Here is a 14,803-nt window from a genome sequence, read left to right as displayed (position 1 = left end):
AGATCTTCACCCTGAAACCTACAGTGTCCCTTTTCAGCAGGAAGTAGCTAAGAGAATACACCATCCCCTTTTCCTTATGAATTAGGGTGAAGTCTCTCTCAGGGAGGAGTGATGGCAAGGGACACACTGACAAAGGAGATTAATCAGAACTGGCTTTGACAAGCACTGTGACAATTGGACAATTAAAACAGACATTCAGGAGGGGAAGAAGAACGAACTGGGAAGGAGGGTAGAGAAAACAGTGCAACAATGAATGAATGAAAACCCAAAATCTCTATAAATGTTCATTAAAATTAATAAAGTTTAATAATAATTTTTAAAAAAGAATATTTAATTTGCATGAACCCATATATTTAAAATACAAGATTTGTGGTTAAAGGTAACAGGGCCCAATTACAGCTATAAATTTCACTTACATGTCATGTTCTATTATGGGTTAATAGTGGCTCCCAAAACTTAAGTCCTAACTCTTGGTGCCTGTACCTGTGTCCTTGTTTAGAAATAAAGTCTATAAGTATTTAAAGTTACTAAGTCTTTAAGTTAAAAATTTTGAAATGAAGTAATCTGAATTTAGTGTAGATTCTAAATTCTGGTATATCTTTTTTAGAAAAAGAGAATTCACAGACAGAGTGTGAAGACAAAGGCACAGAGTAGATAGATGTGGGTAAAAGCCAAGGAATGCCAAAGACTGCCAGCAATATAGATTCTTCCTGTGCACCTCCAGAAGGAACCAAGACTGACAATGTGATTAGGAACTATTTTTTAGCCTTTGCAATTGTTAGAAAGTAAATTTCTGTTGCTTTAAACCACTCAGAAAACAAATAAATACTCTGAATCCTAGTAAAAATGGGGGAAATGTGACCATAGGGTAGTCATTGTCATTGTTGTTTTGTGCTGTCGAGTCACCTGTGACCCATAGCGACCCTATGGACAGCAGCTTTGAACTCTGCCCTATCCTGAGCCAGTCTCACTAATTCTGAAACACCTACCTCCGTTGCCCCTGTTACTGTATAAATCTATCTCATCTGGGGGATTCCTCTCCTGCGCTGTCCCTCCACCATTCCAAGGACCAGTCTCTCCTGGACACATGCCCAAAGTATGTGAGATAGAGCTTCAAAATCCTAGCCTCCAAGGAGAAACTTGGTTTCACCCTCTTTAAGACAGACCTGTTTGTTTTCTTGGCAGTCCATGGTATTTTTAAGACACTTTTCTTGCACCATAACTCAAAGGCTTTAATCCTTCTTCTATCATCCTTAGTCATTGTCTAGCTCTCTGATGCATAGTAAGTAATTGTGAAGACCAAGGCCTGGATCAGGCACACCTTAGTCTCTAGACTGATGTTTTTTCTCAGTACTTTGGAAAGGTCCCTGACAGCAGATTAATCTAATGCAATTTGTATTTTGATTTCCTGACTGTTGGTGCCAAGGATTGTGGAGCTGAGCATAGGGTATGTGTTTAACTATAATAATGTACTAGCTTTTCATGTTTTATTTGGAACTTAAGCCACAGGTTTCAGCTCTTGGGATTAAGAATATGATACCCCAATAAATGTAATGCTGTCTGGCTGATTCTGATTTATAGTGACCCTCCACTGAGTTTCTCAGGCTGAGCCCATTCACGGGGGGGGGGGGGAGATGCCCATCTTTAAACAGAGGAGCAACTGATGGATTCAACCCATGAACCTTTTAGTAGCAGCCCAACATGTAACACACTATGCCATCAGAGCTCCTAAAAAGGGCCTCGGTCACTACTAATGTAAGGTTTAATGAAATGATTTGCTCTATATCCATTTAAAATAATGGTGTGATTACAAAGTAAGCCTCACTTACAAGGCTCAGAATCTGTCCTATAGTACTTATCAAGTCTGGACATCAGTAATAAATATTTCACTTCATTTTTATAATTCTAATATTGGGAATTGTGTCTGTCAATGAAGCCATCACAACCAACTGTTCATTTAGTTGCAGTTAATAAAGATCATAAAGTATTGTTTGTTACTTAAATTCAGGGTTAACAGTAATTTTTGGTAATTTCTAAAAAGGAATGAATTTTTAAAATTATAAAATATGCGTCGCGGCCCTCTGCCCGGGGTGGGCTGCCCTCGGCCCGCTGCCCGGGGCGAGCCGTCGTGGCCCCCTGCCCGGGGCAAGCCATCGCGGCCCTCTGCCCGGGGTGGGCTGCCCTCGGCCCGCTGCCCGGGGCGAGCCGTCGTGGCCTTCTGCCCGGGGCAGGCTGCGCTTGGCCCCCGGCTCGGGGCGAACCGTCGCGGCCCTCAGGAGCAAGAAGGCAAGCAGCTTTAACCCAAGACCACCAGTAAGGTGATAAAGCGTTCTCCCTTCCCCCCTTTATATCTATGCCCCTGTTCAGCATGAAGAAGCCAGAGAGTCGGCATCCAATTCCCAAATCAATAAGACAGTTGGCTTAATTACTATTGGAAACTGCTTGTCATTCCTCTGTAGCATCTGGTCTCCATTGGACCCTCATCATTTCCTTCACCTGCTCCCCCCACTGACCAAACTGTGCAGCTCTGCAACTGCATCCTGGCCCATCCTCACCCTTCTGCCCCCAACGCTCACCTCCTTGTACCACCAATATGTTTTTCCCAATAAAAAATATTAAAAAATTATAAAATATGTAACATATTACTTTCTAATTCAGCATTTTTCAGGTGTATCATTGACCTGGATCAAGTACATAATCATGTTGTGCAACCATCATCTATCACTGGTAACCTTATAAACAAAACCACTAACAAATGCTGAGTGTTTTACGTTTGCCCAGTGCTCTACTATTGTAAATGATCTCATAAAAGATTTGTCTTTTCGTGGTTGATTTCTAGAACTTAGCATAATGTTCTCAGGGTTCATCTGTGGTGTAGTAGGTGTCAGATTTAACTTCTCTTTATGGTTGAGTATTCCATTGTGTGTACGTAGCATTTTTCATTTATCCATTCATCCACTGATGGGTATTTAGGCTGCTTAAACTATTTTGGCTTCTGTCAACAGAGCACTGATGTACATGCTTGTTCTTGCTGCTGGAGGAGAAATGTTGAGTCATAATGTGGTTCTATGTTCCGCTTTCTGAGGAATCATCAAACTGTTTTCCACAGCAGTTGTACCATTTTGCAGTCTCACCAGCAATGGATATGCATTCCAATTTGACCACATCCTCATCAACATTTATTATTTTCCTTTATCTTAGCCATCTTGTGAGAGTGACGGGGTATCTCATTATTGTATTGATTTGCATCCCTCAAATGGCTAATGATATTGAACATCTTTTCATTTGCTGCTTGTCCATTGTGCTTGGTAATTTCTAATCATGTTTTCTGCAGTTCTTTCTGCTTAACTGCATAAAAAATGTTAGGCTATTTGCTTCTTGCTTTTTATTGTTTTGTGGGTTGTTTTTTTTTTTTTAGCAATGTAGGGGGAATATCAATACTTTCTCTTAATGAAGATTTTTTTTTAAGTGTGGCAGTCAAATGCAATTATCTAGAATGGGCTAATTTCTTTGATTAACTCATAATTATATTTCATTCTTTCACTAATTTCTACAAGTATTTATTGTATGCTTAGGCGCAAGAGCTTTAGCTTTATTGACTATGCAGTGGCACTTGTGTGGATCATAACAAGTTGTGGCTGACATTGAGAAGAATGGGAATCCAAGAGCTCTTAATTGTTCTCATGTGAAACCTATACCTGGACTAAGAGGCTTTTGTGCGAACAGAGTAGGGGAACAGTTCATGGTTTAAAATTAAGAAGGGAGTGCGTCAGGGTTGTATTCTCTCTCCATACATATTTAATCTGTATGCTGAGCAAATTATTTGAGAAACTATTCTCTATGAAGAGACATGTGGCATCAGGATTAGAGAGGGAGACTCACCAATAACCTGTATTATGCAGATAACACACACAACCGTGCTTGCTGAAAACGAGGAGGACTTGAAGAACTTGTTGCAGAAGATTAAGGAATACAGCCTTCAGTGTGGGCTGTAACTCAATGTCAAGAAAACAAAGATTCTTACCTTTGGACCTATAGGCAACATCATGATGAATGAGGACATTGAAACTGTCAACAGCCTCCTCTTGCTTGGATCCACAATTAATACCCTTAGTACCAACATTCAGGAAATAAGGAGACACATTGCATTGGGAAAATCTGCAGTTAGGGGCCTTTGCAAATTATTGAGGAGTAATGACATCAGTTGAGGACTGAGGTGTGTTTAATTCAGGCAATAGTCTTTGCAATCACTTGCTATGCATCTGAGAGCTGCACAGTAAATGACAGAAGAATTGATGACTTTGAGCTGTGGTGTTGGAGAAGAGCATTGAACATTCAATGGAACAAATAAATATGTTTTGAAGAGGGTGCAGCCAGAATGTTCTTTGGAGGCAAGAATGATGAGGCTATACCTCACATACTTTGGGCATATTGCTAGGAGGGGCTATTCCTTGGAGAAGGACACGATGTTGGGAAGGGTGGAGGGTTGATGAAGGAGAGGAAGACCCCCAACCAGGTGGGTCGACATGGTGACTGCTGCAATGGGCTCTTGTGTGTCAGGAAGTGTGATGATGGTGCAGGATAGAACTAGGTTCAGATTTTTTGTTCACTGGGTCACTAAGAGTTGCACTCAACTAGATGGCACCTACCAACAACAACAAGAAATGGCACGAACTTATAAAGCAGGTCTGCCATGAGGGGTTGGGAGGAGAATAGGATGAGAATGGATAGATAATGACCACTGTATTGGAATAGATGAAAGAAAGAACTGTCTAAGATGAACATATGGTTAGGTATTGCATGTATGACAACAGCCCAGAATAAGAGATATACCATTACAAAGAGGACTAGGGGTGTGTGTGGGTAGGTAACTGTGAAATACTGAATGAATATTTAAAAAAAATAAAAAGTCAACTGGAGGAGGAGAAATGGAGGGCAAGGGGGTAAAATGTGCAAGAATGAATGTATGAATATCTAACTCCTCTGTAAATGTTTGTTAAGATCACAATTAAAATAAAATTTTATTTTTTAAAAAATATGGCTAGAAGCTGCACTGCAATCCCAAAGTCATGCACTTTGAGTCCACTAGCTGCTCTGCAGAAGGATGCGCAGTCTCCTCCTGTGCACTTAACTGCCTCTGAAAGCCAGCCAGAGGGCCAGCTATGGGTTGGTTCTGACTCTATGGTATACAACAACAACACCACAACAGCTCTCTATTGTGTTACTGTTAGGTGTTACCGAGTCAGTTCCAACTAAAAGCATCCTTAACACCAAGTTGCGTGTCACCCTCATGATCACTGACATTCTTGTGTCCACTGTTGCAGCTATCGTGCCAATCCACCTCATTGAGGCTCATTTCAATCCATCTGTCTCTATCACCTCTTACTTTATCAAGCATGATGCCCTTCTCCAGGGACTTAGTCCCTCTTGAAATATGTTCAAAGTAAGTAAGATGAAGTCTTGTTGTTTCCAAGAAACAGTCTTGCTGGACTTCTTCCGAGACAGGTTTGCGCATTCTTTTGACAGTTAATAGTATATTCAATATTCATGGCCGATATTATAATAGATTATTCAGTCTTTGTTATTCAGGTAGCTTTCACATGCATATACAGTTTCTGAAAACACTATGGCTTGAATCTGGTCACAAGTTAGGGCTTAAGGTGACATCTTTGTATTTGAACACTATTAGAATGTCTTCTCCAGCACATTTGCTGCATCCTACAATACAGCACAATGCTGTATTACTATGAATCATTTGCTTTTAGACTGCTCCTTCCTTGGGAATTTATTGTGGACCCAAGCAAAATCAAATCATTAAAAAACAATATTTTCTCTCTTTAATATGTTACTTATTGGCTTAGTTGCGGGAATTTTTTTCTTTATGTTATCTATATTGAAAGCTCATGCAATTGCTGTGAATGGTCAAGGACTGCAGCCTTCAGTATGGACTGAGGCTCATTGTCAAGAAGACAAAGATTCTCACCACTGGACCAATTGGCAGTGTCAGGATGGATGGCGAAGAGATTGAGATTGTTCACAGCTTCAGTTTGGTCGGCTCCACGGTCAACACTCTTGGCACCAGCAGTCAGGAAATCAAAAAGCGTATCGCGATGGGAAAGTCTGCTGTTAGGGACCTCTCTAAAGTACTCAGGAGCAACAGTGTCTCTCTGGAGACTAAGGTGCGCCTGATACAGGCCATGGTCTTTGCAATCGTTTGTTATGCATCAGAGAGTTGGACAATGACTAGGGAGGACAGAAGGAGAGTGGATGCTTTTGAGCTGTGGTGCTGGAGAAGAGTACTGAATGTACCATGGACTGCCAGGAAAACAAACAGATTCATCTTGGAGAGGATTAAACCAAGCTACTCCTTGGAGGCAAGGATTCTGGGGCTTCGTCTGACATACTTTGGACATGCTGCCAGGAGGTACGGGTCCTTGGAGAGGGACATCATGCTTGGGAGGGTGGAGGGACAGCGCAGGAGGGGAAGACCCTCTATGAGATGGATTGATTCGGTGACTGGTGTAATCAGGATGGGTGTGTCAGAGGCAGTGCGGTTGGCGCAGGATAGAGCTGGGTTTAGGGCTGTTGTGCACAGGGTCACTATGAGTCGCAAACGACTGGACAGCACATAACAACAACAACAACAACAACATCATCTTTAGTTTGTTTTTTTTTTAATGGACTTTGATTTTCATCTGTAGGTGCTTCTAGTTCTCTTCAGCAACCAAGGTTGTGTCATCTGCTTGTCACAGGTTATTGGCAGTCTTCTAATCCTGAAGCTGCATTCTTCTTCATATAGTCCAGCTACTCATGTTATTTTTTCAGCACATAGTTTGAATAAATGTGGTGAATGATACAATCCTTGATGTACACTTTTAGAAGTCTTAAACCATGTAGCATTCCCTTGTTTTAAACAAACGACCAACTTCCTATTGGTCTATGTACAAGTTAGTACATTAATGGGCACAACGGTTTTGAAAATCCCATTATTTGCAATGCAATCCATAATTTGTTATAATCTATACAGTTTACTGACTTGGTATAGTCAGTTATACACAGGTAAACATTCTGGTCAGCTCTGTTTTTAGAAAAGATGCATTTGATATAGCAATGGTATCCCTTGTTCTAAATATGGCTTGAATTTCTGGCGGTTCCTTATCAATATAATTATTTTTTAATGCTATTCATCAGCATCTTACTTATATGTGATTTTAATGATACTACTATTGATAATGGCACTGGTTTTAATCATACTGTGTTCAATAATTTCCACATTCCACTGGATCACTTTGGAATGAAGCCAGATACCTTTCAGGAGGTTGGCCTTTCAGATTTCTTGGCATAGAGGAGTGCTTCCATTGTATCCAATTCATATTGTTTCAATTCCTGAAGCCTTGTTTTTTCTCCAATGCCTTTACTGCAGTATGTATGTCTACCTTTGATACTTATGGTGTGTCAGGCTAAATGTAACTGGACTCTTTGATCTCATGGAATGCATATAAAGTTTTTCTTAGCATGATAAAGTGTGAACAATAATACAGTGTAGATTATTTATGTAACCTGAAGTAGTCTCTTCCTTTGGTTGATCCCTACCTTCTGCTGCGCTCCTTTTCTCTTCAGGATGTCTACTTTCAGATCCTCCTGGGGTTCCTCTGCTCACTGCCTCTACCTTATAGCAACTAATAGGGAAAATTCTCCAGGTTTTATAGGGCCATGGAAAAATGTTGCTCTTTCCTTGTGGAAGTGGAAGATTGAAGTGAGTGAATAAGTGTACATGGAGGAACCAGCATAAGGAAAGGGCTTCAAAGTATGAAAGGATGTTGCTCACTTGCAGAGTTTCCAGTAATGAATTCTGGCTAGGAGTCCCTAGATGGTGCAAACTAACAGGCTCAGAAAGGCTGGAGGTTTAGATCCACGCAGAGATGCTGTGAGAGAAAGGTGTGCTGATCTACTTCCAAAAATCAGTTACTGAAACCCAATTAAATGACATGAAAAGGGTTACCCTGAGCTGGAATCAACTTGATGGCAACTAGTGTTTTACCTTAAAACTATCTAAGAATATTGATTATACGAAGGATGGCCAAAAGAACAAACAAAATCTTTGAGGTGTTTCCCCCCCATTTTTTTAACAAAACAACAACAACACAAAAACCCCACCCAAATCTGCTTTGGTAGAAGTGCTGGCAGGATGCTCCTTAGAGGCAGGGAAGGTGAGCCTTGTGTCATGTACTTTGCGTGTGTTTTCAGGTGTGGCGGGGCACAGTCCATGGAAAAGGACATCATGTTTGAATAAGTAAGTGGAGGGTCAGTAAAGGAGAGGAAGACCCTCAATGAAATGGAATGACACAGTGACTGAAAAAAACTGAGAAGATGGAACAGAATTAGATGTGGTTTTGTTCTCTTGACCATAGGGCTGCGATGAGTTGGAGGTGACCTGACAGTACCTGACAATTACAACACAGAGGATATGTGCGCAGAGGAGGTGGTGGGTCAGAGTGGGAGGCTGCAGAGCAGGCAGTGTCCAGTGATGACAGCCTCAGAGAACTTTATTCTAAAGGAGTGACTCAGCCATTAAAGGGGCTCTTGATGTAGGAACATGATCGCATCTATATTAAGGAGAAATTTTGTGGTGTGTGTATACTGGAGACAGACACTGAGATTAGAGACACGGGTGCTCCATACCTGTTCAATCTGTATGCTGAGCTAATCATTCGATAAGCTGAACTTTATGAAGATGAATATGGAACTAGAGGAAGACTCATCAACAACTTGTGTTATGTAGATGACACAATCATGCGTGTGGAAAGTGAGGAGGACTTGAAATATTTGCTGCAGGAGATCAAAAACTGCAACCTTCAATATGAATTACATCAAGAAAACAAAAATCCTCACCATTGGGCCAATAAGCAACATCATGGAAGATGGAAAAAATATTGAAGTTGCCACCATTTTTAACTTTCTTGGATCTACAATCAATACCCTTGGTATCAGCAATCAAGAAATCAAAAGACAATTAAAGAGTTTTTCTTTTACTCATCAAGGAGAAAAGTGAATTGGGGGAGGGGTTGGGGAGGGAGAGAGATGCAACAATGAATGACTGGAAATCCTAAATTGCTGTAAACTTCCATTAAAATAATAAAAAAAAAAAGACATCAAAAGACATACCACATTGGGAAAGTATGCTCTCAGGGTCCTCTCTAAAGTGCTGAAGAGCAATAATGTCAGCTTAAAAATTAAAGTGTGCCTAATCTAAGTCATGGTGTTTTCAATTACTTTTTATGCATCTGAAAGTTGGACAATGACTAAGGATGACAGGGAAGAATTGATGCCTTTGGATTTTGGTGCTGGAATATTCCATGGGCTGCTAAAAGAACAAACAAGTCTCTTTGGAGAAAGTGTGACCAGGGTGGTCCTTGGAGGCAAACTGCATCTCATATACTTTGGACATGTTGTTAGGAGGGGTCGTTGGAGAAGAGCATTCTGCTTGGAAAGGTGAAGGGTCAGTGCAGAAGCAGAGGACTCTCAACAAGATAGACTGACACAGTGATGCAACAATAGGCCCAAGTATACCAGAAATAGTGAGAATGGCACAGGATAGAGCGAAGCGCAGATCTATTCCTTATAAAGTCACTATCAGTTGCAGTCAACTTGATGGCACATAACAACAACAGCTATTGCTACTACTACTATCAGATTAGAATAGGGAGATAAATTGGAAAGAGCTTCTGCAAGTCGAAGGCATGAGTTAGTGATGGATTAGATTTTGAGTATAAGAGACTGGACAAAATCCAGGATGAGTCCCAATGCTTGATATAGGTAACTGAGAGGATGGTGGCATTCTCAGAGAACAGAATTTGGGAGGAAATGTGGGTTTAGTATAAACTAGTATGAGCAATCATATTGCATACTGTGGATAACCAGGGGGTTGTGGGGTTAAGAAACTTTCTACAGTTAATGACTCTGACTGCTTAAAGCACTGTATCTATATCGCAGACTCCTCATGTGCGAGGTCAGGACATCTTAAGACCTAGTTCTAGGATTAGCTATTATGATGCATGTGAGCATGCCTTTAACTAGACCTAGAAGATCAGAGGTGCTCAATAACATTTACTGTCTACTCCTCTCCTTCTTTTCTTTCTACATTTGCCATAACTCAGCCATATACTTTAGGATCCCTTTCTGGGGGTCTCCTGCTTTAGTGATTTTATCCTTCTGGGTTATATTTGCATATTGGTTCAGATTAATGGAGTGGTAAAACTGTTTTCTGGGGAGAAACAGAGGAAAGTACAAGATCAGAGGAGAGGCTAGGACCATGACAAGGAAGGACCAGAGCACAGCCAAGTACCAAGTTAGTCAACCAGGATAGGAGCCAAGGCACTTAGCTGTGACAGACTAGTGGGGACCATTTCCACACTGGCATTGAGCAAACATCATGGCTCCTATCCACAGGAAGAGTGAGCCACTTACATGTAGTAGGTAATAGTATGTGGAGTCTTCAGGGTTATTTAATGTTTTGGGTTTCCGGGGTCGTCTTGGGGGTCTCAATATTTTTGGTTCTTCTTTAGAGATACCTACAAGAAAGGTGATCATAAGCAATTATTCAATCAAAAAGACTATTATCAAGCAATATAATTCTTTTGGTCTAAGTAACAAATTGTATACACGCATCTGGGGCTAAAGCTGAGAGGAAGAAGACTGTCCTGTAGTTCCTCTAACCAGTCCTTGTCATATTCCTTACCACCTGCTCTTCTCCAGTTGTCTGGTGGTCTAGGGCTTTGAGAGATGAAAATATGGGAGGAAAGAGATGAGGAGGAAGGCGGAGTTTGGGAAGTGGTAAATGGTGCGTATAGGCAGAGGATGGATGAAGAGAGGACTCAAGGCCACCAGAAACACATTCAAAAGGGTCATTATGCTTATCAAATCTTGTTTTCACGTTCCATGACCCTTGTGCCTACCTTACCTTGAAGCTCATCCACTCAAGCACATCTCCATTGTAAAGTGTCACCTGGTATGCTATAGACCCCATCAGGAGGCTATTTAATCTAAAACCTTAAGCTACTACCTCACCAACATTTAGAAGCTTAAGCCACGAGTCCTTCCTCACTGGACTTTAAAATCTTTGCCAAGCAAGAATACATTTTAATATCTTTTTCTTCACCTCCTCACCACCTTGTTTTCTGTCACTGAAGCCATGGTTTCAAATCTGGAGGGGCAGGACCTTTGTAAGCATGATTTTTTCTTTTTTTAGATGAATGGCCTTATATTTGCAGAGCTTAGAGATTTCTAACAAAACATTTTTTTATTTTTTTTATTTAATATGTCTTTTCCTCCCCATGCTCTTGCTGCATTTGGATAGGAATGTCTACTCTGCACATTTATCAGGATTAGGGCCGGAGCGGATATAGTGATTACTGAAAAATGGCCCCTATACAATAGGTATATGAGAATACATTTTTCATTGTGGTGTTGTTAACCAGTGTTGACTTGATTCGGCCTCACACTGACCCCCTTATACACACCGCCTGGTCCCGTGCCAGCCTTACAATGCAAGTATGCTGGAGCCCACTATTGTAGTCACTGTATCAATCAATCTTGCTGACAGCCTTTTCCTTTTGAACTGACCCTCGACTTTACCAAGCATAATGTCCTTCTCCAGAGGCTGGTCACTGCTGATAACATATGTGAAGAATGTGAGAGAAGGTCTCGTCATTCTTGCTTCTAATTAATATTCTGAGAAGAAAGGCCTAGAGTTTTACTTTTGAAAAAGCAGCCAATGAAAACTCCATGAGTCACATGGGTCACACTGTTTTATGCATGGGTTTACCAGGAGTCAGTGGTGACTCACCGGCAACTATCACCACTACCAAGGGCATTATCATTATTGTTGTGAAACAGACACACAGGTGACCCTCCAGTGGGTTATAAGAGGCAGTCAGTCACACAGGAGGAGGCTGTCCATCCTTCTCTCATGAAGCAGCTGGTGGATTCAAATCGTGTGTATCTTTGGAATTTTAATGCAGTTTCTTACCACTGGGCCACCAGAACTCCCTACCAAGGACATTAGTAAATCATTAAATAAAGGGGCTGTCATGATTTGTAATCCATTGCTGTAGAAATATACAGAGAAATGCAATTGCCCCAAGCCATGCTAATCAAGTTAAATCTAATAAATCAATGAATATTTAATACATTTGATGTGTAAACAATTGCCATTGGCAGTATAAATCAACATTGACGGAGATTCTCAAGTCCCATGCCAGCGCCCCCCCCACCCCCCCCAATAAACGTACTTCTTACAACAACACTCATATCTTAGCATTATTTAGCTCCTTCATTTCAAAATGTGTGGGAAATCCCTAGAAGACAAAAGAGATCAGCTAGTCGGGAGACCATCATAGAGGTACAACACAGGGACAATGCTAACCAAGACAAAACCAAAATAACTGTATTTTACTGACCTTTTTGAGTGAAACAAAAGAAAACGATCTGGTGAAACCCAGAAGAATCTGAACTTATTGTTAATTGCCTTGTTTTCTGGGTCTCACAAGTTTTCCTTGCAAGGTACAGTTAGAACACTATAGCCTTTGACTGGGTGCAGTCTTATCACTTTTATACTGGACAATTTTTTAATTTTATTTCTCTGACAGGTTCCTGCCCTATATAGCTTTTGGCTTTTTCAGATCTCACTGTCGTCAGAACAGAGCAAGGAAACACTGCATGGTTCAGAACTGGGAAGGGTGTGCACCAAAGACGTGTCCTACCTCCGTATCATTTCAATCTATATGCTGAACAGATTATCTGGGAGGCTGGGCTCTATGAGGAAAAATGTGGCATCAGGATTGGAGGCAGACTCATCAACAATGTACGTTAAACAGATGACACAACTCTGCTTACTGAAACTGAGGAGGACCTGAAGCACTTCTTGCAGAAGGTCAAGGACTGCAGCCTTCAATATGGACTGAAGCTCAACATCAAGAAAACAAAGATTCTCACCACTGGGCCAACTGGCAGCATCATGATAGATGGTGAAGTGATTGAGATTGTTAACAGTTTTAGTTTGCTTGGTTCCACAATCAACACTCTTGGTACCAGCAGCCAGGAAATTAAAAGATGAATTGCATTGGGAAAGTCTGCTGTCAGAGACCTCTCCAAAGTACTGAAGAGGAATAATGTCAGTCAGGAGACTAAGTTGTATCTGATACAGGCCATGGTCTTTGCAACTACATGCTATGCTTCAGAAAGCTGGACAATGACTAGGGATGAAAGAAGGAGAATTGATGCCTTTGAGTTGTGGTGCTGGAGAAGAGTATTAAATATACCATGGACTGGTAGGAGAACAAACAAGTTCATCCTGGAGAGGGTGAAGCCAGGCTGTCCTTTGGAGGCAAGGATTTTGAAGCTCCGTCTAACATACTTTGGACATGTTGCAGGTGGTACCAGTCCTTGGTGAGTGATATCATGCTTGGGAGGATGGAGGGACAGCACTGGGGAGGAAGAACCTCAATGAAATGGATTGATTCTGGGCTAATGGAGGTAGGTATGTCGGAGACAATAAGATTGGCACAGGATATAGCAGGATTTAGGATTGTTGTGCATAGGGTAGCTATGAGTTACAGGTAACTTGATGCATATAACAACACAATAACAACAACAACAACAATTACTGTGTTTTTAATGAGAACATCCTGATAGAGATTAGTAACAGACAAGAGTGAAAGCACATCTCCAACCAAATTTCTGTCAGCTCACCTCCCTGTCTTTCTCTCTCCCTCTCTCTTCATTGTCATAGGAGCAAGACAAAGAAGGCAAAGGCAGTCCAAATCAATGAGTCATTCTGAATCTTGCTTCAGATTGTCACACACATGAGAAAAGATAGTAAAGCCTGAATTTCTGCCATCACCATAAATAATGGTCCTTTATCATTTTCATCTCCTCATTTTAATAATCTTTCCCCAGTGCTGGTGATTAAATAGCTTCCTACTGGCGCTGGCAAAGTTTCACCATTCTAACATATATTGACCATACTAGTTTGTTTAACTCGTTTGAATGTAAATGGCACAAAACAAAATTGCAGGATCAGGTTATTATATCTACCCGCTGCTGTTGAGTTGATTTAGATTTGGGAGAAAAGCCTCCCCAAAGGGTTATAATTCTTAATAGAACCAGACTGCTTCATCTTTCTCCTTAGAACAGTTGGTGGGTTCGAACCACTGACCTTTTTAGCAAACAAATGCTTTACCCACAGTGACACTGGACTCTTTCCAGACCTCTTAGGTTATTATGTATAATTACTATTTTTAGAAACATATGAAAGGGACCGCTGATTAGTTTTCAACTCCTAGTTATGAGTTTTATTAGGGAAGTTAATAAGCTATCATCCAGGTTGGCAGCAGGGCACAATCCCTTGGTCTGGAAAGCTCTTCAAGCATGGTCACAGGCCTTTTGACCTTCAGCCTGATGGCTCAGGTCGGTGTTACAAAGCTCCCTTAGTCCTGCCAGTTACGTGTTCTCACTTGGTCATCCAGCAAGCTTGGGTGAACACCGCTGGCTCTGGCTCTGTAGAGAAGCAGTCTCAAATCAGCTCTGTCCCGTGTTGGTCTCTGGATCTCAGCTGAAGCTACTGTTGCTCCTGTGCTCTGATTAAATTTTAACTTGCTTTAAAATTATTCAAGGCCACATGTGTATATAAAATGTGGGAACATTATTGGTTTTGAATTGGCTGTACTCATGATAAACTGATGCATGTTGTTGTTGTTATGTGCCGTCGAGTCGCTTGTGACTCATAGCGACCCTATGTACAACA

General features: G+C 41.1%; 1 protein-coding gene across 1 annotated transcript in view; it reads right to left on the bottom strand.

The window, feature by feature from the left end:
* Positions 1-14,803, bottom strand: part of MYO3A (myosin IIIA) — a 318,705-nt gene that overhangs the window by 10,387 nt on the left and 293,515 nt on the right. The window contains exon 30 of the mRNA XM_006887107.1: positions 10,468-10,571. Coding sequence (XP_006887169.1) covers positions 10,468-10,571 — 104 coding nt within the window. The remainder of the gene's footprint in view (positions 1-10,467; positions 10,572-14,803) is intronic.

Source organism: Elephantulus edwardii, unplaced genomic scaffold, assembly GCF_000299155.1.
Source record: "Elephantulus edwardii isolate Elephantulus edwardi_28Jun2011 unplaced genomic scaffold, EleEdw1.0 scaffold00054, whole genome shotgun sequence".
Lineage (NCBI taxonomy): Eukaryota > Metazoa > Chordata > Mammalia > Macroscelidea > Macroscelididae > Elephantulus > Elephantulus edwardii.
Note: the sequence above shows the minus strand (reverse complement) of the source record. Positions and strands in the feature narration are given on the sequence as shown.